The sequence below is a fragment of the Miniopterus natalensis genome, chromosome 14 (assembly GCF_054644295.1).
Source record: "Miniopterus natalensis isolate mMinNat1 chromosome 14, mMinNat1.hap1, whole genome shotgun sequence".
NCBI classification, from domain to species: domain Eukaryota; kingdom Metazoa; phylum Chordata; class Mammalia; order Chiroptera; family Miniopteridae; genus Miniopterus; species Miniopterus natalensis.
The window spans coordinates 44104061-44131384 of NC_142094.1; the positions used below are offsets into that span (position 1 = coordinate 44104061).

The 27324-nt window shown below is 54.4% G+C and overlaps 2 protein-coding genes across 3 annotated transcripts in view; both read left to right on the top strand.

The window, feature by feature from the left end:
- Positions 1 to 7209, top strand: part of SUFU (SUFU negative regulator of hedgehog signaling) — an 88093-nt gene extending 80884 nt beyond the window's left edge. For both annotated transcript variants that reach the window (XM_016219938.2, XM_016219939.2), the window contains exons 11-12: positions 1471 to 1539; positions 3982 to 7209. In XM_016219938.2, the coding sequence (XP_016075424.2) occupies positions 1471 to 1539; positions 3982 to 4071 (159 nt within the window). In that variant the 3' untranslated portion in view covers positions 4072 to 7209. The remainder of the gene's footprint in view (positions 1 to 1470; positions 1540 to 3981) is intronic.
- A 6303-nt stretch (positions 7210 to 13512) lies between these two features.
- Positions 13513 to 27279, top strand: TRIM8 (tripartite motif containing 8). Its single transcript, XM_016220080.2, has 6 exons — positions 13513 to 14981; positions 23648 to 23743; positions 24064 to 24297; positions 25084 to 25115; positions 25249 to 25364; positions 25709 to 27279. The coding sequence occupies exons 1-6, from the start codon at positions 14412 to 14414 to the stop codon at positions 26314 to 26316; spliced, it is 1656 nt and encodes a 551-aa protein (XP_016075566.1). The 5' UTR covers positions 13513 to 14411; the 3' UTR covers positions 26317 to 27279.
- The last annotated feature ends 45 nt before the right edge of the window (positions 27280 to 27324 follow it).

The window sequence follows — 27324 nt, forward strand, 5'->3', positions numbered from 1 at the left end:
TTATGAGCATTTAGCAGGACGCCTGGTTGTGGTAACTGGTGTGTTCACTTGGGGTAGTTTTCTCTCGTTCCTTGTTCCTACCTCCACCCATCAGCTTCCTTTGGAGTCCTCCATCCTTTGAGGTCCCTAGTGACATGCAGCTTTTCTCTGCCGTGTTACTTTGTCTCACAAGCTGACTATATTCTAAATGTTGAAACTTCTGGTCTTGTGTACAACTCCCAGGGGAAACCTGATGGGTATTTTCTCACGTTCTTGATCCCCATCTTCTCATAGGTGTTTTCCTCCAGAGGAGCCCTTCGCCTTGGTCTTCACCCATTGTTTTTCTTCCTCTCCCGCACCCAGGGCATTCAAAGTTTGCTGGAGGAGGCAAAGCAGTGGCAGGTAGAGCCACAGCCTGGGGGCGCAGAAGGGTCTGGTGCAGATGCCAGGAGGCCCCCTGAACCAGCACAGGGAGGAAAGGGCAGAGAAGGGGGCCAGCTGGGGAAGAGGAAAGACACTCTTAGCCTGGGCCTGGTGTGGTACAGGCCTGTGGCGAGGTTGGCCTGGCTCTGCAGAGCCCATCTGAGCAGAGGAGCTGGCTGGGAAAATGGCCCATCAGGTTGAGGAAGGCCTGAGTGCCCTTGGACATTCCCATGAGCTGTGAAACTTCTTTAGGGGGTGAGGGTTGTGGTTGTGCCAGCTGAATAGTGGGGCCAGGCTGTCCTAGACATCAACGCATAAAGTGTCAAGGCATCAGACTGGAGCAGCAAAGTGGGACGGACAGCTGGGAGGCGACCTGGAAAAGAGGTTTCTCAAAGGAAGTTTTGAAGAACTCAGGCTGAATGGGGCCAGCACGACAGGAGTTTTGGGAACTTCCAGCCTGAGAGAATGTGGATCCCTCAGATGGAAATGGGAGTTGAGAGTCCCTTTCCCATTTGTAAAATGAGAGATTGGTGCACAGTCTCCACAAATTCTCCAGCACATTCTTGGATGTACCTTCCGGGGCATTTCCAGATTCCAGACAGGGCTTGTATTCCAAATCCAAACAGATTCTTTTTGTCCTACCAAGCGAGGGCGAGGGGGAACATGTGACCTGGTTGGGCAAGAAGGATGTTGGCAATCGTTCTTCTCTGCCCCTCAGCTTTTGTTTCCCCTGTACTACACTGAAACATGCAGGAGGCCCGAAAACTGTTTTCCCCCCCATTTCTATATCCCTTCTGGGACCAACACTACTGTCTCTCCCGATGTCCCCACCTTGCTTCCCACTGTCCTTTGATGCCCTTCCTTCTCTACCCTAGTTCCTCTGATATTGCAGGCGGGAGATGACGGCAAATGACAGTTGGGATAGTCTTCAAGCACTTCCCTCTGTTCCTAGAACAGTTCACCACGGGCTCATGGATCTCCTCCTTGGACAGGAGAAGGTCCATAGCTTGACATTTGGCAAAAAGACTGTTTAAAAAAATAAAAGGCTGTCTTGTGCTTTCTTCCCAGATTCTGTTGACTGAAGAGTTTGTAGAGAAAATGTTGGAGGACTTAGAAGATTTGACGTCTCCAGAGGAAGTAAGCCTGTTTGATTCTGACAGAGGGCTTGGGTCTCCAGGAGCGTGGGTGCTTGCGTGTGTCCCTCCCTCTCCCTCCCTCTTCTCTCTCTCTCAGGTGTCGGGATAGGCTGGAAAGGAGACCCTGAAGAGAGATGTTTAATAGCTTTATTTCTCTCTGTCTTCCCACCTCCCCCAGCCCTCGTAAGGACACCCAGCAAACTGAATTGCCAGCTCCTGAGAACCTCATTGAAGAGGCAGCCAGGGCCTTCAGGCTAGTACGAGTTCTCCCCAGCCCCTGCTGTTTCCTGGCAGGTTCTGAACAGAAAGCTCATGCCTGCTGCCAGAGAACATTCCACTGGGGAGTTCTGGTGGGCAGCAAGGGACTCCTGCTCTCGCCTCAGGCCACCCAGGAGCCACTCTCCTAACTCCCTTTTTTTAGCCATAAGCTCTCTCCTCTTGGTCTGCCTCTTCCAACCCTAGCCCAGAGCCTGAGGAGCTGGCAGGCCAGGTGAGGACTTGTGCTTTCCTTGGCTACTCCTCAGGGGTACAGGACTGGAGCCCATAATCCCCTTTGTTTTTCTTCCTTGTTCCCGGCATTCTCATTTGCAGGGACTTACCTCATCCTGGAAAGTCCCTTCCCCTCCCCTGGCCTCCTACTAAGCAGCACCCCAGTGGGATCTGAGCCTTCCTGGCCTTGATGCCCGATAGGTTAGTAGAACATTAGCAAGCTGGCCTCCAGCCTCTGGAGAGTTCTTCTAGGCCCTGCCTGTGGCAGAGACAGGCCCTTCCTTTGCCCTTTCTGCTGGGAAGTGTGTTTGGGGGAGAGCTCCTTCACCTCCAGGGAGCCAAGCTTTCAAGCCAGAGAGGCCAGGTAGGAGCTAGCTTTCAGCCAGAAGTCCCAGCTGCCAAGGCTCCTAGGGCCACATCAGACAGTGCACAATGGCCTCCAGCGTCCATGGGTGAAGGAGAGTGCACAGGGCGGGACTTCCTGTCCAGGTCTCCAGGTGCCTGAGGTCACCCCTAGTAGGATAGTGTCTTCTCTGTCCTCTAGGATACAGCTTGATAAATTAACTCATTTGTACATTCAAAAGTCACCAAGCACCCAGTCTGTGCCAGCCAATCAACCCCCACAAGCCACTGGTCCCTGAGGCCCAGCTCCCATTCAGTCAGACCAGAGCCAGCTGCCCAGAAGCGCTTCCGGAGAGGCCATGTAGCACTGCGATGGCTCTGCGCCAGGCTGCTGCTTTGAGCTTGGATGTTGAGGGGGTGGGAGGGGGACAGTCCAGGCAGGAGGGACAGGAGCCAGTGGAAGCTTAGGAAAGTAGGTCACTCAAAATGACTTTTTTTTTCTTTCCTGTCCAGAGGCTGTCCCTATACCCTGCCCCACTCTCCACTTTAGTCCTGGCTTGGACAGTCCCCCATCAGGGAGGGTCAGGGAGCCAGCCAGGAAGTGTCAGGCCTATTCACTTCCAGCCCCAGCTCTAGGCAGGCTGAGAGCCTACTCTTTCCTCCTGTCCAGCCTGGCCTGACTCCTCGCCTAGCCCCAGGACAGTGGGAGTCATGAAATGTGGTCCCTATTTCCAAGTCAGTGTACATCTGTTGGGCGCCAGCTGTGTGCAGAGCACATTCAGTGTCCTAGAATATAGAGGGAATAAGATATGCCAGTCTCTTCCCCCTACCGCCACCGGAAGCTCTAGAAATAAAACTGTAGGAACAAAACTGTAAGCAAATCAGTGATTCTGGGTGGTGCAAAGACCTTGGACTCTCCTTGGCCACCACTGGGACTGCTCTCAGGCTGGTAACCCTGGGAAGCAGATGAGAGTGAGCAAGGGGGAGCAGGGTGGAAGGTTTGTTCCTCCCAGGGATGACCAGACCCAAGAAACCACCTCCAGCCATACTTACTCTGCTCCTCTGCTCCCTCTGAGGCCGTCAGGGCCTCCTTCTCTTGGACCCTTTGGCAAAGGCTGCAGAGGGCAGGTTCCAGAATCCTTCTGCACCAGCCTTCAAAAGAGAAGCCATGGCAGGGACAGGTCTGCAGTTTTAGACCTCAAGCCTTTTCCTGTATCATCCGCACCCTCCCCCTGTCCCCCATTCTCCAGCCCCAGGGCCTCAGGGAACAGATTCCTTACATGCTTGTGGCCAGAGGCAGAACCAAGGAAGTGAGCTGGAGGGAGGTCAGCACAGTCAAGAAAGTTAGAAAGCGTGCCTCCTCCAACCTGGGGTTAATTATTGGCCCAGCCAGAGTGGGGAAGAAGGGGCCACCTAACTACAGCAGCTTGACTTCAGCCACCCACCTGGGTCTAGCATTTGAGATTGAAGCCAGGCAACCATGGCCTGTCTTGCCCCAGCACCCAGGGACTGGCCTGGGTGGGGGTCCTGGCCACTCTGTAGGCAACCTGGGAAAAAAGCAGTGGGTTCTGCTAACGTGTGCACTCTGGCTCTGTGCTTGCTCCCTCCACAGTTCAAACTTCCCAAAGAGTACAGCTGGCCAGAAAAGAAGCTGAAAGTCTCCATCCTACCTGATGTGGTATTCGACAGTCCACTGCACTAGCCTGGGCTGGGCCCTGCAGGGGCCAGAGGAGAGCCCAGCTGCTCCCCGGTGACTTCGGTGTAACAACTGTGTAAGAGAATCCCACCAATAAAAGGACAATTGTGAGGATGACCGAGCAGTCACGCACCTACAGCTCAATGGGATGCTGGGCATGGGCAGCTGACCTCCACCTCACCTGCAGTGCCAAGCCCTCATGACCAGGCCCAGGTCCCACTGGGCACTGGGCTGGCAAATGCAAACCTTCCTTTCCTGCTGCCGCCACAAGTTCTGGTTTGAGAAGTGACTCTGGACCTTTGATGCGCCCCTAGGTCGCAGGCCTCCTCCTAACCTACCCCCTGCTGCGCAGCCCAGCAGGAAGGAGGTGGAGTGGCCCGGTGGGTTCACTGCCCAGCTCAACTCTGGGAAGCCTTTGGTAGTCAAGCCCCCCACGCCATGGAACAATTTCTCTGATAGTATTTGGTTTTTTCCTCTATTTTATTTTGTAGAAACCAATAGTATTTTATTGCTTTTCAAAGATGTCCAGAAGCTGTGTATATAATGTTTTTTAAACAGAACTTTATTCCCAGATGAACTTTTTCATTCTCTCAGACAAGGGCCTGGGGCTGTCTCCCCCTGAGCCGCCACCAGAGAAGGTGCCACCAACCAGAGAAGGTGCCGGTGTTCGCCTGCCAGTTCAGGGCTCAGAGGAGCCAGCTTCAGAGAGAGGCTTTTCTTCCCAGATAGGCTCAGTGGAGCCTGGGGAAGGAGAGAACTGAGACACTTCCCCATGAAGCCTTGAGCCCAGTTTAGCTGGAGCCAAGAAGAGATGCTGCTGGTTCCCAAGTAGGCAGCCCCACAAAGTTCAAGAACCATCAGGGTCTCAGAGTCTTGGTGGCCTCAGCCTCATCTTCCAGGCCTTTTTCACCCAACCACGCTTGCCTGGGACAGGGGAAGGCCCAGCACCTCTCAGACCATCCCCACCGCCACTCAGGGCCTGGGTATCCAGCTCTTTGACCACTCCTGTCTCATTTCCCCATCCCCTGGGCCTCCCAGCCTCCAGGCTGCAGGATTCTGGCTTATTTAAAATGGAAAAATTAACCCTCTCAACAAGTCTTTCACTCTGATTTTGCAAACACTGCACTCTGCCACCTTCCCTTCCTCCCTGCATCCATTCATTTCTCATCTTTCATTCCCCATTCCTGTCCTGCTTCTGGCCTCTCTTGATCCTTGGTCCTTTGCCCCAATACTGCAGTTCTCATGGTCATCCTCCCAGAATCCAGCCTATCTCTGGCCTGTGTTTTGGGGTTCCTCTTGGGCTGTCTCCCACTTCTGCCCTGGAATCATAAACCCCTTTCGTGCTCTCTTACCCCCAACTCTAGGGAGTGCTATTTCAAGATCACCCTTCAGCCTGTCCAAAGCAAAGCCATTTTGTCTGTCAGGGACCACACAAGACCATGCTCTGCCTGCGTGTGCACCACCACTCGCAGGTACCACCACCACCAGGAGTGCCACAGGAGACCCACGGGTACAGGCCCCCACTGATGAGAGATCGAGACAAAGCTGCCTCCAGGGGCCATGAAGGCAGTGACCAGGCTCTCTAGGGAGCAGCAGTTGGACTTCCAAGGGGCCTGGCCTCTTCTCTGCACACACCCTCAGGGCTACCTGGTTAACTCCATCAAACTCAGAGCTTCAAGGCAGATCAACCTGGAGTATTGGGAACGATGGACTCTAGGCTCCCAGCAGCCAAGGTGGGACACTCTGGACCTGATTTTGGCAGCAGCTGTGCCTTCTCTGAGAACTTTCCAAAAGGACGTTTCCTGGCCTTCACCCACCACAGCATCCCTGCCTCTGAAGCTCTTGTCTTCTGACCTTTCATGGCAGGGACGTGCCATCACCTTTCCTCCTTTCCCTGCCACTCTGACCTGCCTCTCCACCAATTTCCTTTCTGGGACCATGCCTCCACCTGCCTGGTTTGATGGCAGGGAGGGAGGTATTTTTCTAAGCTTTGTCATCAGTATGAGAGGCCGGAGGGAAGTAGGTAAGCTCTGAGATGGTGAGCCCATGGAGCCCCTTCCTGCCCCACCATGTCAGAGACCTCCAAGGTCGTGCTGGAGCCAGGCTTCCACTTCCTTTCCCTACAGTGCATGGGCTCTGGGCAGTGGCTGGGCAGCGGCTGTCTCTGACTAGACCTCCTTTCCTTGTGCAGTGATGCCTTCCCAGAGGTTTTTCTGGGAGTGACTCTCCATTGAGCTGGCTGGTGAGAAGGGACCTCACTGGGGAACAAGCAAAACTGACCACGCACTGTGCTTAGCACAGCACCTAAAATGTGGGGTTACTCACTAAATGCATCCCTTCTTTCCCTCCCTGCAGCCCTTCGGGAGCCCTGACCTCTTAGTGAGTGGGGAGGTGAGAAGCTTTCCTCCCTCATCTGCCTCTTCCACGGGCTTTCTTGAGGTTTGCCGGGTACTACCCCACCCTTCAAGTCCCTGGTGCTCGGAAGGGGCTCCCCAATGCTACTTGCCTGCTATGTAAGGCAGACTCCTGTGGCTCCTTAGGTCCTGTATGGGCTGCAAGAGGACCACAGACCCAGCTGCCATTGCGGGGAGATGGAGAGGCTCATGCAAGGTCTCAGGTCTGGCCAGGGATCTGGTACTTTTTCCTGCCCTTCTCTTCCGCTTCCAAAGGCCAGGCTCCAGGACAGGGACTGGGAACCCTTGGGGAGATTCTGAAAAGGCTAGAGCATTTTAAAAATAGGGTCTTGGGACTGGTTTTGAGATTGAGTTGAAAGCAGGGAAAAACCTGAAAGGTGGTGCCCCTATGGGGCAGGCCAGTAAAGAAATCCCTTGACTATTTTTTTATTTGGTTGTCTTTCCTCTCTGGCTTCCAGGTCCTCCGTGCCAGGTGAGGTCCCTAGGTCCCTGTTACAAATCAGGAGCCCTGTAGAGAGAGCCCCTCTTTTGTACAAGTACCTGAATGCTGCAATGAGCAGACTTTTGTAAAAATTTTTATTAGTTTCTAATGTCAATGGCAACTCAGTTCCTAGGGGCTGCAGCCAGCCAGGAACTTTTGTAAGAATTTTGGGTGACTCACTTAGATGTCGTTTCCTTCTTGCCCCCTCTTCCTCTGTGTAATCTAAGTGCATTAAACATGTTTGCAGAACTACTGGGTCTTATGCTCCTTTCTGGCTGGGGAGGAGGGGAAGCAGGAAGCCTGGGGCCCAGGCAGAGGGGGTAGATTGTACTTGGCCATTTAGAAGAAGGGGGGCACTCCCGCACCTTTCCCATCCCCCTCTTTTTCCCTTAGGCACTCATTTCCTAAACTCTAACAGATGGACCCCATGAAACTTGCAACCAGGGTAGCAATGGGCAGTGGCAGCTCCTCCCAGGCTAACCCCCTAAGCCTGTCTCCAAGGCCCCCTTTTCTGACTTAGTGAGCCAGAGCAGTCCCACCAAGTCTTTCCTGTTGCTCCTTCTATCCTAAGCCCTTCGTTGTTTCACTGTCCCCAGCTTTAATAAACATACTCTCAGAATTAAAAAAAATTTTTTTTAAAGAAGCAGTTGGGGTGGGGAAAGGTCCTGAAAACTTGCTGGGAGTGGAGGGGGTGCCAAGAAACAGGATCATGCACTGGTGGCTTCAGTCATGCAGAAATGACTGCAGGGACAGTCTCTCTTTTACTGAATTCCTCTAAGGTCAAGAGGCAGGAGCATGGAACAGTCTGGGGAGCTGAATGGGTGGGTAACAACCCTTCATTCCTCTTGTAGCTTCCTCTCACCAGAAAACCCTTTCCCCTTGGGAAGATGGGCCTTCCTCACCTCCAGTTTGGAGTCCTTGCTCCCCCTTCCAGCTAGGGCCAAGAGACAGCCACTCCCCTCACTAGGCTTCTAAAGTCAACCTCCTAATCCAGAGCCTGGGGCGGGTGGAGGAGTGGCCTCAGGACGGGCACACCCACTGGGTGACACTGAGGCCAGCCCACCCTTCCTATCGACTTCTCTCAGCCAGGTCTGGGTGAGGAGGTGGGTAGCTCTTCCTTTCCTGGATTGCCCAGCTCCTGTCTCTCCAGGGCATAGTGTGGAAAAACAGTTCAATGCCTGTGAGGGAGACAGCAACAGCCTGGGAATTTACAGATAGGCAGGTGGGGGTCTGCACTGAGACAGGGTTCCTGGAACCTGCAGTACTGCTCTGGGTCCTCACGCATTCTTTCCCTTCCTGCTAGGCCTGGCTGTCCTGGGGAGTAGCAGGGCCTTTTCTCTTGTTCCTTGGGATGGGATGGAGCTGTAGCACCCAGGGGGTTCTGCTGGGGCAGGTGGCAGAGGTCCTGGGGGCATCACAAGAGGGGAGCAGGAAGGGAGTGAGCTCCTGTAAAGGGACTATTCGCTCCCTTCCCTGTGTTTTGTGAGAACTAGCCTGACCTGGGTGCTCGAGAGGAGGTCAGCGCTCCTCCTTGGGCCTGTGACCTCCTGCTGAACTGTGGCTGCCCCTGGAGCAGTGGAGCAGTTCCTGTCTGGGGCCCTCAGTCCCTCTGGCAGTCAGAGCAAGGGAACTGGGAGGGTCTAGAGCCAGGCTAACAACCCCAGATGGCCCAGGCCATACCCTTCCCCTTTCTCGTTGGAGACCGGGGTGGAGTGATTATCTAATCCTCCTCATCTGACTGGACTAGAAGGACCAGGGTCAGTGTGAGGTTCTTGCTCCAAAGAGTACAGAATAGCAAAATCCTGTGCTTAGGTGATTGCAGGAGATAGGACTAGGCTGGGGTGGTTTCTGGAAAGAGAAGAGCTCCTGGAGGCTTGGGGGGATAAGGAGCCCTGCTTGGGGGGGGGGGGGGATTGCCCATAGGCTCCAGGGGCTGGGGAGCCTGAGAGATTTGCCAAACTGGCCTGACCAGAAAGAGAATGCATGCTGGAAGTGACTCAACCCAGCCTGACACGCACTGAGGCAGCTACAGGCTGCAGAGGGGGAACAGGTGGGGAGGATGGGGTGGGGTTAGAGGAGTGATTTGCTGGCGGGAGATGTTCCCAAGGCTGCAGCAGTAGGTCAGGATGTGATCTGGGAGGGACAATCATCTCCAGGCCCCTTCTACGGAGGCATGGTGGGACTGACCCAGTCCCTCCTCTCCTCCTTAGTGTCAGGAAGCCTTTGGGAGAGCTAAGGGCAGGATGGAGGAAGGAGCAAGGTCACGCTGGTGGGTGTCCATGGTATGTGTGACATAGCTCCTGAGTAACTTGAGGGGCAAGAGAGACATTAAAGGTTGTGATGAGAGTTATGGCCTTATTAGGGCCAGAGAACTAAGGGAAGCACCCCTGTTCCTTTGTTTTTCCAATTTCACCCACTGCCAGCCCGTACCCCACCTCAATCCTGGGAGCCCTGAAAGGAAGGAGAATGGGCCTTCTGGGTCACAGCCTTTATAAGATGGGGAAGACCACCTGTGCATTGTTGAGCCTCTACAATACCACTGTGGAAAGGCTAAGAACTAGAAAATATGTTCACTCGTTCTTTCAACAAACCTGTAACAGACACTCTGCTATATGCTGGGAGGGTGGACACAGGCCTGGCCTTAAGGAGCTGGCACAGTGAGGGAAAACAGACGGAACAATCACAAGGAAGAGCCATAAAGGGGAAGGTGTAAGCTGCTTTTTGTCCTACCCCAGCCTCACCAAGTATTGTTAGTGTGACTAAGACAGGCTAACTTGTGCCTCAGTTTTTCATCTGCAAATGGATACTTGCTTCATAGAGTTTTTGCAAGGATTATATGAGATAATGCACACAAGATGCCCAGCACATAGTAATTGCTCAGTTAGTGTTAACCGTTTATTAAAGAAGTGGAGATACTGCCTGGGTAGCCATCAGTATATAGACAGTAATAAAACCTTAGGAGTAAATGTGATTCCCCAGGAAGCAGGTATAGATTAGTTAGAGAAGAAAATGGAGGGCAGGATTCTGAAGACCACCGGCATTTATGAGATGGAAATTAGAGAAGTTTGTGGTTAGAAAGATAAAACCAGAAGAGTATGATGTCTTACAAGTCAAGGGGAGCAGTCTAGAATGGTGAGAAATGAGAAGAATCCTTTAGATTTACTATCCTGGAGATCATTGGTGAGGAGGCCACAAAAGGACCCTCTGCTCCAAGCTAGACCTTGTTTGTTGTTGTTTTTTTTATTATTGATTAGAGAGAGAGAGATCAATTAGTTGTTCCACCTATCCATGCACCCATTGCTTGATTCCTGCATGTGCCCCAACCTGGGGATCCAGCCTGCAACCCCTGGCGCCTTGGGACAATGCACCAACCAACTGATAAACCTGGCCAGGGCCAGACCTTGTTATTTCTTGCACCATCTTTAGAGTATGGAATTACAGAGCAGGGTTTGAGAACTATTTTCTCCATGTTTGTTGAGACATACATGCATGCATTCATTTTTCATGTGTTCAACATGTGAGGGGATGCAAAGTGCTACAGACACGGGCTCTGTCCTTGAAGGGCCCACATTAGCCCTCACATCAGGAATAAGGAGATAGAGGTTCTAGAGCAGAGAGGCCCTCTGGTTTTATGGAAGGATCAGCACCCCACAGGCCATGCTGAACTGAATTTTGAATTTGTTCTACCATTTAGAATGTAATCACCTATGACTCCGAAATCCATCACAATCTCTAGCACAAACCTCCCCCGTGAGTCTATATGTATCATTGCTTCCTCGACATTTCCACTGGGATATCTGAGCCAATTCATACTTAACTTAGAAATACTAAAAATCTCCCCACCCAACCTACCTAAACCTCTTTAATTTTCTCCTTCTCAGTAAATGGCAATGCCATTCAGCCTTTTGTTGAGGCCCAAATCCTAGGACTCTTAGGAATCATTTTAAATATTTTTGAGGAAGCACACACACATCACATATGACACACACATATATATGCATATATATAGAATGTTTTTAAAGTTCAGAAAGATATACTATATACAGTGATAAGCACATCTTGATCCCACTCCTACCCTATAACTATTATGTGTTGATTCCTCTCTACCCCATATCTAACCCTTACCTAGTCCTGTTGGCTCTGCTTCCAAAATATACCCCAAATCTGACAGTTTCTCATAACCAGCTTCAAGTCCAAACTCCTTACCATGATCTATAAGGAAGGCCCTGTGTGTTCCAGCTGCTACCTGCATTCCCCCTCACCACACAGCCTTCATTCTGCCCTAGAAAATACCTAATCTATTGCTTTTGCCTTTGTTTTTCCTCTAACTAAAGCACTCTTCCCCCAAGTTGTCACTTGCCTGACTCCTCCTGAACATGCAGGTTTCAGTTCAAATGTCACTTTTTTGGAGAGCTGTGTGTGAGCCCCTAACTATCAGAGAAATTATCTTACATATTTAATTGAAAAAAAAATTTTTGTACATGTTCTCTGAGGAATCCCCAGAGCCTAGAAAGATGCCTGGCATGTAAAGGCTTTTGTTAAATATTTGATGACTGACTGATCCACCTCTGGTAGATTACTTCAGTTCTTTAAGTATCCGGTTTTTTATTAATATTAAAGATATAATAATTCCTATCTTGCTTAGTAGTTTTATGTGAGAAATGGGGGGTAATGAGAACATAAATTGTTTGCCCCACAATGAACCTTCGCAATTGCCTGCTCATTCCATCAGACGGCTTAGCTAACAACCCTCCTTTCCCTCTCAGGTAGGAAGAGCTACCGGAGAAGCCCAGGAAGAGGTGGCCATCATCGCCCTTTTAAGAAGCGCGGAACGCCCCTCCCATCCTAATGTTTAATGTATCCAAATTAGCACAAGTCACGTGAGGACCTCTGGTTTGCCCCGCCTTAAAGAGGCGGAGCCTTAGCTTGGGGCCCAATAGCAGGAGCAACCTCCGAAACAGCCTCCAACTCCAGACAGGGAAAAGAGGAGGAGCCGGTCTCCTCGGCAGCTGTAACAGCACTTCCGGACAAAACGCCCCGCCCCGCCCCTCCCTCCCCTGTCCATTTATTTCTCGTGTGCTGGGTGGGCCGAACTAGCGGGTGCTGATTAAAGGCGCCGGGGTTGCGCTGCCGCTTTTGCCTCGCCTCCCCCTCCCGGTCTCCCCGCCCCTTCCCGAGTAGCGGGACCGGCCTTGATGAAGGAACACCACCCTCCGCCTCTCTCCGCCCTAGCTCAGGAGTCCAGCTCACCGCAGCCCCCTGCCCGCCAGCGTCCCCACCCTGCCAGCCGCACTCTGCGGCGGAGGGAGCCCATTGTATCTGGCCCCCCCCGCTGCAGGCCGACTCCGAGGCCGCGCCGTCGTGGGAAGATCCGGGACCCCTGGGCGCCCCTCAAGCCGGTCCCGCGAGCCGGAGCCCCTCCCTCGCCTGCCCCCCTTGCTACAGCGCGGTAGCAGCCTGGGCGCCCTTTCCTCCCAGCGGAGGCGGAGGCCAACTGGCGGGCAACAGGGACGCACCCCTTCCCGAGCCCCAGCGGCGAATCCCCCCACCGCGCCCCCTTCCTGGGGGAAGGAGAGCCGGAGCCCGAGCGAGCCGAGGCAGGAAAAGGCTGCCGCGGACTGCCCGACCCGCAAATCATTTTTATTATCGAGATTATTATTAAAGGGGGCGGGGAGCCCAGAATGTGGGGGAGGGGGTTAGAGATTCAGCTATTTTTATTAAACAAATTATTCCTAAAATAATAATACGCGCAAGATGGCTGAAGGTGGCTGTGATGAGAGTGTTAGTTGGGTTTTTTTTCTTCTTTTTTTTTTGATCTGAGGATAAAGCTCTGAGGCGACAGCCGCTGCGGAGACCCTGCCCGGAGTGCCCTCCCCTCAGTTGAGAAGCTGTGGGCGGACAAACGGACCCACCGTCGGAGCGACTGGCGCAGGCCCGCCCCGGACGCGTCGCCTGGGCAGCAGTCGGGGGCCCGCCGGCGCTCGCCTTTCTGCCGACTTCTTCCAATTCTAATCTTTTTTTATTTTTTGGAAAGGACCCGGGTGGGTGGAGCAGAGGTGGAGAGAAATCGGGACTTGGCATTTTCTCCCCTCTGTCTCTCCTAATTTGAGGGAGGCCGCCAGCTCTCCCCTTGAAAAAAAAAAAAAAAGGAAAAGGAAAAAGAAAGACAGAAAGATAGAAAACGCTGCAGGACCCTCGAGTGAGCGCGCCCGGACCCCCTGCCGCCGCGGCCGCGGCCGCAGGAGCCCAAGATGGCTGGGTGCTGAGAGAGGCAGCCCGGCCCGGAAGGCTCGGCCCGGCCCCGCCGCCGCGGGCTGGCTCCGACTGCACCGCAGCCCGGAGCCTTCCAGACCAGAGCAGAGGCCGAGAAGAAAAGAAAGTGGGGGGGTGGGGGGGCGAAGGGGGAGGGCCGGGGGGGAGGGGAGGGACGGGAGCCGAGCCTCCTGTTCATTAGCAGTTGAGAAAAATTCCTTTCTAGTTTGATCAATCCTTGTTTTCCTCGGCAGAGCCGAGGCGCCCGCCCAGCGCGGAGACCGAGAGCGGGGTCTTTCCGCGGCGGGGGCGCCCGGCGCCGGGCCTCGGGGGAGCGCTGAAGTAGCGACGAGGAGGTCAGGCCGGAGCACCGCCGGGGCTTCTCCTCCCTCCCTTTCTTGTTGGCTTTTTTTTTTTCCACTTCTCTCCCTCCCCCTTCCGTTTCTATTTGTGAAGGGAGGAGGAAGGCAGAGGCGGGCTGGTGTCTCTGGCCGGGGACTGGAATTTCATCTGAATGACTGCCCCTGCGCGCACGCAGCGCCCCGGAGTCGGCCCGCCTGCGCCCAGCAGCCCATACCCGCAGACGGCCGGCGAGCGGAGGGGCGTCCGCGCCGCCGCCCGGGGACCGCCGGCTCGCCTCGCCCGCCCTGTCCGGATCTAGCAGCCCTTGGCACGGCCGCACTTGCTTCCCCGGCTCTCGGACCCTGGACGAGGCTAGGGAAGAGCGGGGCGGGCGAACCGGGAGGGAGCCACCATTGCCGCCGCCGTCGTCGCTAGAGGAAGTGTGCGGTTCCCGGACTCAGTCTGCCGTGGGGCGCGCCCCAATGTCAGCTGCGGGGCCGAGTGCAGGCCGCGGGCCGTTGCTGCCCTAGCCGCACAGACGGGGAGGCGGCCTCTTATATGGAATTTGGACTCCGGCGCTCCCCTCCAGGGCTGGTGCCCCGGCTGCGGCCCTGGCGCAGTCCGCCACCTCCCGCTAGGCGCTCCGGAGGAGGAGAAGACGCAACCGGCTGCGCGCGCGACGTGAGGACCAAGGCTCCCTCTGGGGGGCGGGCGCGCGGAAGGCGCTGGTGACTGAGCGACTGTCGGGGCCTCCTGGGGCCGGAGCTCGGGGCTCGGTGGGCCTGCAGCGGTACCGGCCGGACCCCCAGGGTGGGGGAGTAGGGAAGGCCTGCCCGGGCCCTCTCCCCGCAGCCGCCATGGCTGAGAATTGGAAGAACTGCTTCGAGGAGGAACTCATCTGTCCCATCTGCCTGCATGTCTTCGTGGAGCCGGTGCAATTGCCGTGCAAACACAACTTCTGCCGGGGATGCATCGGCGAGGCATGGGCCAAGGACAGCGGCCTGGTGCGCTGCCCGGAGTGCAACCAGGCCTACAACCAGAAGCCGGGCCTGGAGAAGAATCTGAAGCTCACCAACATCGTGGAGAAGTTCAACGCCCTGCACGTGGAGAAACCGCCCACGGCGCTGCACTGCGTGTTCTGCCGCCGCGGCCCCCCGCTGCCCGCACAGAAGGTCTGCCTGCGCTGCGAGGCGCCCTGCTGCCAGTCCCACGTGCAGACGCACCTGCAGCAGCCCTCCACCGCCCGCGGGCACCTCCTGGTGGAGGCGGACGACGTGCGGGCCTGGAGCTGCCCGCAGCACAACGCCTACCGCCTCTACCACTGCGAGGCCGAGCAGGTGGCCGTGTGCCAGTATTGCTGCTACTACAGCGGTGCGCATCAGGGACACTCGGTGTGCGACGTGGAGATCCGGAGGAATGAGATCCGGGCAAGTACCCTACAGACACACACACACACACACACACTCTCACTCCCTACTACCTGGGGACCACCCATCTAGACAGCCTGGCTTTTGTGACATCAGGCCAGAGGCCCCCTTCCAAACTCTAATACTCTGAAAGTTTGGGGGCAAGGTTCTAGGAAGAACTGTTCCCCATGGTTACTTAATACATTCCTGCACCTGTGCTCAGAGAGCCCATCTTGTGAGTCATTTGTAGAACTGAGGTGTGGAGCTGTCAGGGGTAGAGTTTGGGTGTTGCTTTTCCGTTTTTCCGCACAGCTCCCTCCCCGAGCCTTGTTTCTGTAGGCCCTACAGGAAGTCACCAAGGCAGTGACCCAGGTTCTGCATCTCCAGCTGCTGTTTATGTAATGAGTGTCCTGGTGCCGCTGCTGTGGCTGACATGATCCATGATGTTGGCATACCAATGAGGAAGTAAACAAAAGCAGCCATGTTAGTTTCAAGCCCTACTGGAAACACATTGGGGGGTGGAGGGAAGCTTCCGGAGGGAGAGCAGAACTCGGGTATCTATGTGGACAAGGCCTGGACAGCCAGTCGTATCACCGGACAGTGTCTCAACCGTTCGGATTACTCCAGACAGCCACTCTCCATGTGTGAGAATCGCTCCCTCTGTGTGCCTGTGTCTTGAACGCTCCTGCATGAACAAACCTTAAAGTATGTGTCTTCATCACCCTGAGCCCTTTGCTCCCAGCCCAGCCCTATATCACAGCCCTCCCACATTTGGGGAGGGGAAGTGGAAGACGGAAAAAGAATCCTGTGGGTTTAAGGTTGAGCCGCCTTACAATCTGGTTTCAGGCAGCTGGCTCCCCTGGGCTGCCGGCTGAGTGATTACGGAACCACATCCCCTCCCATTGTATACACCCTGCAGCAGCGGCCAATGTCAAAACCGCCTTCCCCCTCAGGCCTCTGGGCCTGGCTTTGGAGCTGGACTGAGGCAATACTTCCGTCCCCTTCCATGGAGGGGGGCTCCTCCTAGGTCCCTCCCTGGTCCCCTGACTTTCAGTGTTGAGTCATACCAGAGGAAGGGGGTTGGCCTGGGACTGTATGAGCCATTTCAGAAGCCCCAGCTTGGGACCTGGGGGTGAGGTTGGGCTTTGGTAGGACTGGGAGTGTTTCTGGGTGGGGGCCCCTGGAGGCTAGTCGAGGCCAGTGGGGAGCTTGGGTATGAGGAAGCAGTGAGCTAGGGACGGTTTTAGACGGGGGCTGTTTCCTTTGGAGAGACCAGTCAGAATGAGTCACTGTTTAGCCATTAAAAAACGTACACAGACAACTAACAAAAGGCAGGAGGGCTGCCACTGGCTGAGGGCAGGGACAACAAATAAAATTTGCTGTATAATTAGTTTCCAATCCGATGGGCTAGCTCTGGGTTTTTGTGCCAGTACACAGCCTCTGGTTTCTTAAAGGAAGTGTGGGGGGTGGAGAGAGGAGCCATTTCCCCCTCCCTCCCCACTAGGGTTAGAAAAGGCAGAAGCCTAGGGGAAGCAGATGAGCCCCAGGGCAGACAGAGCCCAGACTTTCCCCAGTATTGGGAAGCTGCTGCTATTAATAAAGATGGAAGGGCTTGGGGGAGGAGGCTGGGAAAGGGCAGAGGCAGGAGAAAGGGGGCTGTCCAGTTCTCAGTCCTGGGATTGGCAGTGGAAAGTGAGAGGAGGGGAAAGACTGAGATGTGGCTGAAAGGAACAGAGGAGGGGGCGGCAACCAGGGTGATGAGTGCATGTGCCTGCGCCCTTGGTTTTGCTCTTAGCTATGTCTGAGTGCTAGGGGTGTCTTTCATTTGGGTGGGGGAGAAAACATAATTGTACCTAACTTGATAGTAGGAGGGTATCTCTAGTGTGTGCCTGTGTTTGCTAGGGTCTTCGAAACTCTGTCTTGCCCTCAGTTGCACCTGTCTCCTGGTTGTGCAGTTGGGGTGCAGGAGGGGTGGCACATCCATGCAGAGTGCACCCATGGGTTCCCACCATCAGGCCCTGAACTTTGTCAGCAGCTGTGTCTGTGTGTGTGTGTGTGAGTGTGTGTGAGAGAGAAAGAGAGAGAGAGCGCGAGCTCGAGCTCCTGTCCCTGGTGTGTGCAGGCTTAGAAGTGGGTTGCATCAGGGCCAGATGTGTAGTTCTGTTTGCTCAGCATCTGTGCCCCCCAGCCTGAGTCTCATTCCCCTCCAACTCCACCACTCTAGGCCTCAGGATTCTCTCTGGTGCCCCAGAGTACTGAAGTTGGAAACCCTTCAATAGCCCAGCACCACTCACTTATTGAATATGGAAGAAGGAGGGCCGACCCTGGGGGAGGGTAGAGCTTTGGGGAACCTGAATGGAAGAACCCATTTCACTCTATCCTCTCTGGGCTTCAGAGGGAGGGGCCTTTCCATGGGCCTCTTTTGCCTTGGAAGCCAGTCCTAAAGGACCTCTGCTGGTACCGTGGATGAGGGCAACAGAATTCTCCCAGATACAGGAGCAGAAGCATGGAGGCCTGGCACATGCCTTAAAAGTGTAGCTCTGCTGCTTGTGCTTCCTCTTCTGTCCTCCTGGGAGAGGGGAGGGGGCGGCTGCTGAAATGCCCTATTGGCTAGAAATAGAAAACCCTGATCAACCTCTCCCTGTTGGCCCCTACTTGCTTACTCAAAAGCATTCACATGTGCATGAGCCAGGGGCCCAGCAGGAAGGCAAGCAGGGCCTCCATTCAGTGGCAGGGACTAGCAGGGGATCTCAGAGTCAGGCCTCTGAAGTCTGTGGCACCATCCTGCCCTTGGGAAGCCAGTGTGTAGGCCACATTGCCCTGGATGAGCAATGTGGCCTACACACTGCAGAGGCCTGGATGCCCACTGCATGGGCCCCAGAGACCACTCTCTGGGACATGTCTAGACCCTAAATATGTTCACGCTTGGGCATATGTGAGTCTAAGGGCTAAGATTAGGACATTTAAATGCACTCAGACCTGGCAGCCTTGGTGTTCAAACACTCTTCCAGCTCCTAGGTTTAGGGATTCATCTGAGCAACAGGGGACTGGTATGAGCTGGGAGCACCTCTGTCTCATGACCCCCTTCAGCATGGAAAGATGACTCAAGATAAGGCCTAGTTATGTGTGGGAGGGGCTATGCAAGGTGTGTGTGTGTGTTTTCAGGTCATAGTTTTATGCCTCTGTGTCATTCCTAGGATCCTAGAAGAAGCCTGGAAATGTCCCTTGCATTCTCAGAGGTTTATAGTTGAGATGATCTTTATGGAGGGGATCCCACTGCTTGGGCCAGTTGGGGGTTTACAGCTGCTCAGGATGAGTTTACCCTGCTGCTCACATTCTAGCCCACTCAGGCAGTGCAGAGCCCACCGCTGCCTCTTCCCCCACCATACTCCCATGGCAGGGTGGGAGCTGGGGTGGGGAGGCCGTATGTATCAAAGTGAGGGTCATATAACTGCCCCTTCCTTGACATCCGGAGTCTGCACAGAGGGGGCCTGGTTTGGTCTTCCTCCATGGGCCCCAGGCAGAGGCCCAGCCCCCCACCTCCACCCCAAGATACTGCTGACACAGCAGGGTGCCTATCATGCACGCCCTATTGATTCCTCTGCCTCCTGTGCTCTGGGTGGCAGTGCATCCATGTCAGTCTGCAGGTGTGTGTTGTGTATGCTAGCCAGCATGTCTGGTTGTGTATCTCACTCACATGTGATGAATTTTTTGTACCTCATGTGTGTATCTCTGAGAAGGTATGATATGAGTGACTGGCTTAATTATGTAGTTATATAATTGTGTATGTGTGGTGTGAGGTGAAGTGAGAAAGGTGTGTGTGTGTGTGTGTGTGTGTGTGTGAGAGAGAGAGAGAGAGAGAGCAAGCATGCTGCACACCTGTGAGGTGAAGTTGAGTGTGCACGCATGACTATCGGCATGACCGAGCTAGTGTGACTGCCTGCTCAGGCTGTGGTTGGTGGTTGTGAGTCTTGTGCGACTTTCTCACCTGGTGGGGTGGAAACTGGGGAAGGAAGGGGAAGATGGGATTCACCTTCGGGTGAGCTTGTTGCCTGTGGCAGTATCAGAGGTAGCAGCCTGGATGGATCCTGCGGTGCTGTGTTGGGGGCAGCCTGGGTGGGCGTAGGACGAAGGTGAACCCGGCTTGTCCTCTGCCCTGGACTGAGCAGACAGGCCGGGCTGGCCTCACCCCTGGCTCTGGGAAAGCCTTCCTTCCCGGCTGGCCTGGCATTCAAACCCAGACAAAGGGGGGCTTTCTCTCTCTCCTCTTTGTTCTGCTGCCCCAGAGTGCTGCTCTCTGCATGGCAAAAGCTAATTTGACTCTGCAGCTGGGAAACCCTCTCTGGGGTCTGCCGGGGCTTGCCTCCCAGGTGCTGCCTCTCTCCTTGCCCTGGCTCCTGCCCTGTAACCTCTGCTCTCTGGGTCTGTGGTTGCCCCAGCCTGGGGGTTCACAAGGTAGGCCAAGCAGGAGCTGAGGCACAGAAAAGGGCATCTAGGACAGGCAGAAGCTGCTCTGAGGCAAGGGGAGAGCGCTGTGGCCCAGGAAGAGAGGAGGCTAATGTATTCCTGGGATGAGGTCTTAAGTGTGTTGCGGGGGTGGGCAGCTGGGGAGGAGGTTAGGAAAGGGTAGCTCTGGAGCAGTGGTTGCAGCCTGAGCTGGAGCTGGCATTAGAGTCATCTGGGCAGGGGTCTGAGTGGCTTAGCTCCCTCTTCCTGCCCCCCACCCTCCCACCACAGGGGCTGCTGGACCCAGCCCTGGCCTTGTCTGAAAACTTCTAGCCTGCCTCTGGCCCAGCCCCTGGGGCCCTGTTTCCTCCTGACCTTGCTTCTCTTCAAGGTTGACTTGTGGGTTTTGTTATTATTTATTAACTTTTATACAGCCTAGAGTCCCACGGCCTCACCCGTCTGCCCAGTCCAGTCTGGCACCAAAAATGCCAGCTGGGCCTGGCCAGTCAGGCTCTACAGGGACATGCGGCTTTCCCAGGGCAGGAATGTAAGGGGCTTACGATTACCCCCTCTCCAGGTTGGGAGAGGCGTCAGAGGGAGCAGCTCAAGGCAGAGTCTAGAACACTGGGTGACAGGTATGAGAAGCAGGATGTTTTGAGGCCTTGGAGAAATGAGAATGAAGTGCCCTCAAGCCTTCCTGATGCTTCTGCCCTCACAGACCCAGGAGCAGACCATGGAAAGCCTTAGATCCTCAGGGACAGGGACAGGAGTGAGCAGGTCCCATCTGGGCCAGGGGGCTGCTGAGGTTGGGGTTGGGATGGAAAGGAGGCTGCTGGTAGTGGAGAGGAGTCCAGGCCTTGCTTCCTCTGCTCCCCATCTTCTAGCTTCTCAGCAGCTTGAATCAGTCATTTGGTATAACCGAGGTGAGGGGTGATGAAGGGGCAGCAAGTGGATATTTTCCTCCATCCCCCTAATTTCCCAGCGCTTGAGGTGGCAGTAGTCCTCCTAACCCCCTGCATCTCCCAGGTGTTGTCTGTGGCAGGATTAAGATCACCTGGCCCCAGGGAAGGCAATCCCTGCAAAGGTGAGCTGGCCAGCATGGGCCCTGGCCCCTACCCCTGCAGCAGAGACAGGAGCCCAAGGGCCTCTGAGCTGGAGGAGGGAAAATGAAAAACCTGGCCACCAGTTAGGGAGTGTGGCACTGCCTTTGCTAGGCCTGGACTGGGCTCCCACCTCAGAGGGTTCTGGGTAGGCAGGATCCAGGACCTGGGACTGGTGAAACTAAGGGAAGATGCTGCACAGTTCCAGGGTAGAAGTGCTGCCAGGAAAGGCTCTGAGCAAAGCCTAGAAGAAGAGGGAAGGGGCTGAGTCCCCCCAGGATGGACAGGAGGTGCCTCCCTTGGCTCTACCCTGAGGGGTCAGCCATGAACTAACTCCCTGAAGGGGCTTCAGGGGGACAGGAGAGGGGCCTCACACTGGTCTGGGTGGTTGGAGTGAACAGCCCCATTCCAATCCTCTGAGGGAAACAGGGCTGGGAACCCACCTGGGGCTGCCCTTTCCTGCCCCTCATTTGGGACTCAGCCCCAGGTGCACCCCTAATGGGATACTGTTGAGTCTGAGCAGGGAGTCCATGGTGCACAGATGGGGGGTGGGTGCATGGGACCTGGGCTTTCAGATATCCAGGGCATTGAGAAGGCAAGAGTGGCCTGAAGTCTGAGCTGCATTGGGGGGCAGGGGGCTGTCCTCCCAAGTATGGGTACAAGGTATCCAGCAGGTGAAAATCGGAGGGTTGCCCTGGCTGGTGTAGCTCAGTGGTTAGAGTGTGGGCCCCGCGCACCAAGGGGTCTCAGGTTCTCTTCCTGGTCAAAGGCACGTATCTGGGTTGCTGGTTGGATCCCCTATTCGGCCTGTCTGGGCATGTGTGGGAGGCAACCAGTCAATGTGTGTCTCTCACATCAATGTTTCTCTCCCCCCCCCTTCTACTCTCTCTAAAAATCAATGGAAAAAATATCCTTGGGTGAGGATTAACAATAAAAAAATCAAAAAATCTGAGGGCCAGTTGCTACAGGGGAGTTAAAAAGGCATAATGTCCTGAGAGGGTGTCCTGGCCACCTTGCCCTTATGGCAGGCCTCCCTCAATTGTCCGGGGCCTTCAGGAGGTCCAGCCTTCAACCTGCATGGGGTTGGATGCAAGTACATGTACAGCTGGTACACTGTGTATGAGGTATTAGCAAGGCCCCAGTGGCAATGTGTGCCTGTGTGTGTGTTGTATGCATGTATCTGGTCAATGCTGTGAGGTGCTGCCTGCCCTCTTCACATAGCTGTGGGCAGTTTCACAGCTGGGGAGGACCCATGACTGTCTACCTGTATTCCTGCCCCCCGGGGGTATTTCTAAACAGGTGCTGAATCTCAGGTTGGCAACAGATACCTGAGCATGTTGGACTGGGGTGGGAGCCTGCCGGAAGGGCAAGGTACTGGGGGCAAGGCAAGGTCTCCTGGGGCTGGTTCTTAGAGGTCCTGCCCTGGGTTCTTGAAAGATCAAGTTGTTGGGGGCGATTTCCCCAGCTTAGCTAAGAGCCTCACGCCCACGACCTCCTCTTCTCAGGGTCCTGCTGTTTTGTTTAGCCACCAACACAAAAGGGGGTCACTGCACTCCTTACTACATGTAAAATGGGTTGGCAGGGCACACGCGTGCGTGTGTGTGTGTGTGTGTGTGTGTGTGTGTGTGTGTGTGTGTGAAAGGGGTTGGTAGCAGCTTGGGAAGCCAGCTGGGTGTGGGAGTCATGGGGTCAAACTTGAGAGTCACTCTGAGGCCCACACAGAGGAAGGAAAAGAATCATTCCTTGTAGAGTAGACACTCACTGTAAGTGAGCTAGGCTCTATGCAGTTTGCTTTGCAAACCTTATTTTATGTGTAAAACCCATGGGTTTATTCAGTAAACATGTTATGCATTATAGGGTACTGGGGCCTATCTCAGAAGGGAGGTGGAAAAAGATAGCAGCAAAGCCCTCGTTTCAAGAGGCCTTGAGTTTTGTAGGGAGATCAAACCATGGTGAGACAAAATATAGGATAGTGTATCCTGTAGATCTTTCTGGGATGATGGCATGTTTTGTATCTTTAATGTTCAATACATTAGCCAGTAGCTCCATGCAGCTATTGAGCACTTAAATATGGTAGCCATGAAATGTTTCCTAGAGGAGCAGGACCTTAGGTTGAGCCTTGAAGATAGACAATGAGAGGGAAGAGGCACTGTGGACTGCAGAAAACCATCAACGGGGTGCAGGGAGTTCAAATGTGCAGAGTGTTGGGCACAGGATACTATCAGGTCTTAAGAGAGCCTTCATTACCATGCTAAAATATTTGGAAAGAAGAGAGTCATTGAAGGTTCTTGAGCAGGAGCAAGACTCTGTTTGAAGAGGGAGATGACAGGATGGTTGGAGCAGCTGGGAGGGGCAGGGCTGGGAGGTTAGGGGTTGTAGAGATAGGACATTAAGGGCTGAGATGAGCAGCTTGGTCCAGTACCTTCCAGCAGACTGGCCTCAGGTCTTAAGAGAACCAGTGTCTCCTTTCCACCTGGGTCCAACTGAGGGGCTGAGGCAGCTGGCAAGGACTTCAGAGATCTAGTTCTCAGCGTCAAGGGTGGGGGTGGCTGGCTTGATGCTCCCAAGTGTAAGGTTGTTTGACCTCTGTGCCTTAGGGTGCTCATCCCTGAAATAGGGCTCCCAGAGAGAGGCAGCATAAGTTGGATAAGAACAGACCCTACTGCCAGATCACCTAGGTTTGTATTCCAGTTCTGCTGCTTCCTAGCTGTGTACTTTGGATGAATTACTTAACCTCTCTGGTTTCCTTTTCCCTGAAATGAGGATAATAATAGTACTCAGAGCAATAATAAATCTCATAGCATTACTGGGATGATTAGGTTTGTCTGAGGTGGGGGAGGAGGTGCTTAGAACAGAGACTGGCCTGTCCTGCCCTCAGAAAGCTCATGTTTAGATATGTGTGAGAAGCTATTCCAGGCTTTTTTTTCCTGGGAACAGGCTGGCCAGGCAGCTGTCACCAGCCAGTCCCCTGGGATTGCATGAGGGCCAGAAGAGGTTGAATGGCAGAAATTTTAGGTCATCTGGGTCAATGGATCTATAGGATGAGTCTGTTCTATAGAGGGGATGTTGGTGCTCACCCATCCTTGGTAAGGGGTGGAGCTGCAGCCCCCTCTGATGCCCCTGCCTCAACTGTCCCTGCAGAAGATGCTGATGAAGCAGCAGGACCGGCTGGAGGAGCGAGAGCAGGACATTGAGGACCAGCTGTACAAACTCGAGTCAGACAAGCGCCTGGTGGAGGTAGCTAAGCCCAAGCTCATGGTATGGGTGGAGGCTGCTTGGGTGCAGGGCCTTGGGCTAGGATCTGTTGCGTGGTCGGCTCTGTGCCAGAACCCTTTGGTCTGTCATTCAGTGAACTGTTAGTGGATGAGCCCTACTGGTGCCAGGGGTAGCTGGCACAGAGCCCTGTGCTACCAGCAGGTCAGACCTTGCCCTCAGGAACCCTGGGCAGCCTGGGGGTTGGGGTCCCACACCATCCAGAATGTGAGACGGACAGAAGTGGCAGCCAGAGATTCCCCAGTGCTCACCTGCCTGCCCACTCTTGCCCCCGGTGCCTGCAGGAGAAGGTGAGCCAACTGAAGGAAGAAGTGCGGCTGCAGTATGAGAAGCTGCACCAGCTGCTGGATGAGGACCTGGGGCAGACGGTGGAGGTTCTGGACAAGGCCCAGGCCAAGTTCTGCAGCGAGAACGCAGCGCAGGCGCTGCACCTTGGGGAGCGCATGCAGGAGGCCAAGAAGCTGCTGGGCTCCCTGCAGCTGCTTTTCGACAAGACAGAGGATGTCAGTTTCATGAAGGTGGGCTGGGCCCAGGACCGGATGGTGGGACCCAGGGGCATTCCTCAACTGGAGTCTGCAATTCTTTGTTCCCCAGCCAATTTCCTCTGCCAGTGTGCTCACAGGGTTTTGGGGCCACCCTATTCTTTCTAGCTTTGTGATCTTGGGCAAGTCATATAAGTTCCCTATGCCTCAGTTCCCTCACCTGTAAAATGAGGTTGATAATACAAATCTATCCTTAATCCTCAGTTCCAAATTTTAAGAATCTCTGCAAACTCAAAGAAGAAAATTCTGGCAACTCATTTAGCAGCAGAAATTGAGCTGAACTGATGTTGGCAATTTATGGTCCTTATTTATCTCACCTGGTATAAATATTCAAACATTTTGCTACAGAAACAGTGATGTATTGGATTATGGTGCCTTTTGGGAGTGGTATGTAATATATGGTACAGGTACCGTATTTCCCTTCTGAAATCCAAATAATTCCACATTCCAAAACTCATCTGGTCCCAAAGATTTCAGATAGAGGATTGAGTGCCTGCAGAACCTTCCTCCTAGGGTAGTTGTGTGGATAAAATGATGGATATATAAGAAGCACTTACAGTGTTGTCTGTCACATAGTAAGTGCTCAATAAATGTTAGCTATGCCTCTCTTCTAAAAATGGAGACACCACCACTGTCCCCCCACTACCCGGCCGCACTGTAGCCAAGGTCAGCCCTGCCTGGGGAGAGGGGCATGGGGTGGCTTTTGTCTTCCCTTCTCTCATGCTGCCTTTTCCACTGACTAAACCTTTTCTCTCTCCCTAGAACACCAAGTCTGTGAAAATCCTAATGGACAGGTGAGCAGATGGTCATTGGCCCTCAGGGGAACACATCTTGGGAGGGCAGGGAGGGCCAGGCCCACGGGTGGGAGGTAGGGCGGGCTCACCGGTGATACCTCCTCACAGCAGATGCCCCGTCCACTGCCCCCAGGACCCAGACCTGCACGGGCAGCAGCCTCTCTCCCCCTAAGATCGGCCACCTGAACTCCAAGCTCTTCCTGAACGAGGTGGCCAAGAAGGAGAAGCAGCTGCGAAAGATGCTAGAAGGTGAGGGTGGGGTCCTCAATGGAAGGGAGAGAGCCCTTTGGGCAGAGCCTTCCCTCTGAGAGGCAGCCTGGCCTAGTTAGGTGGACCTTTCTTCACGTCCTGGCTTTGCCGCTTCTAGCTGTGGAGCTTTGGGCAAGCCACATTACCTCCCTGAGCCTCAGTTTCTTCAGCTGTAAAATGGGAAGAAGAATAGTATCTGTGTGCTAATGGAGTAGTGAGCATTGACCAAGGTGATGGGTGATAGAGTGTGCTTGGTCCTATAGATGAGCAAGCCCCCAGGGGGAGAGGAGGTATGGTTGTTTGGGATGTGAACTTCAGTGTCTTTTGTCCCAAACTCTCCACAGGCCCCTTCAGCACACCGGTGCCCTTCCTGCAAAGCGTCCCCCTGTACCCTTGTGGCGTGAGCAGCTCTGGGGCGGAAAAGCGCAAGCACTCAATGGCCTTCCCTGAGGCCAGTTTCCTAGAGACGTCGTCGGGCCCCGTGGGCAGCCAGTATGGGGCAGCAGGCACAGCCAGCGGCGAGGGCCAGTCAGGGCAGCCCCTGGGGCCCTGCAGCTCCACACAGCACTTGGTGGCCCTGCCAGGTGGCGCCCAGCCAGTGCACTCAAGTCCTGTGTTCCCCCCATCGCAGTATCCCAATGGCTCCGCCGCCCAGCAGCCCATGCTCCCCCAGTATGGCGGCCGCAAGATTCTCGTCTGTTCTGTGGACAACTGTTACTGCTCTTCCGTGGCCAACCATGGCGGCCACCAGCCCTACCCCCGCTCCGGCCACTTTCCCTGGACAGTGCCCTCGCAGGAGTACTCACACCCGCTCCCACCCACACCCTCCGTCCCCCAGTCCCTTCCTGGCCTGGCGGTCAGAGACTGGCTCGACGCCTCCCAGCAGCCTGGCCACCAGGATTTCTACAGGGTGTATGGGCAGCCGTCCACCAAACACTACGTGACGAGCTAACGCCACGCGGGCGGCGGGGTGCTGGGGAATCTTCCCCCCCAGCCCCCAGTGGCTCGGGAATTATGCATCCAGAGACCTGCCCTTCTACCTTTCTGTCCTCCCTCCCTTCCTCCTTCATTCCCCCAAGTCTTGTCCTTTTGGATTTTGTTTTGTTTTGGGCTTTGTTTTTGATTTTTTTTTTATTATGAATCTCTGGACGCGGAGGTGACAGTGGGAGCTGGGCTGGGCTGGGGCCGCAGGTGGCCCTGGAAGTTGGAAAAGCGTCTACCTCAAGGCGCTGAGCTCTCTCTCTGTCTCTCCTTTTTTCTTCCACTCCTTCTCCTTCCCACCCCACGGCTGGAAGGAGCCTCAGCTTTCCCTAAAGCCTCGGTGGAGGGCAACCCTCCTCACCTGGCCCTGGGAGGAAGGACCAGTGCCCACTGGCCTGCTTCTCTTGTTTTCCTTTTGGGCAGTTTGATCACTGACTGAGTAAGGAATGACCTTAGATTGTGGGGCTTTTGTTTTTTAATTTTTTTAAAACCAAGAATGATTTCTCCTGCTTCTTTCTTCTCACCATCCTCCCAGACGGAGTTCAAAGGCCACTTCTCAAACAGCTTTTGGCACCTTCAGCCTCAGAGTGGAATCTTACAGACAGGAACCCCATGTCCAGGAAAGGGAAAAAGGAACTTTGCCAATAATAGTGACCACAGCAAAAGCAAATAATAATAATATTAATAATAATAAAGAGAAATAAAAAAAATAATTAAATAAAAAACCATAGCACAGCCCTTGTTGAGGTCAGCGGGGGAGGAGGGGCTGCCCTGAGTTGGGTCCTTGCCTGGATTTTGACACAGCAACTTCCTGTAGTGAGCACTTTGTATGAATTGTGGACTTCCTGTTCTCAAGGCGCAGGTATTTATTCTGTAATCTGTCTAGAGCACACATCGAAATCCAACTTCTAATAAACATAATGGCGCAGTCCCACTCCCTGCCTCGCCTCTTACCCCCAACTCCCTCAGGCCTGGGGGC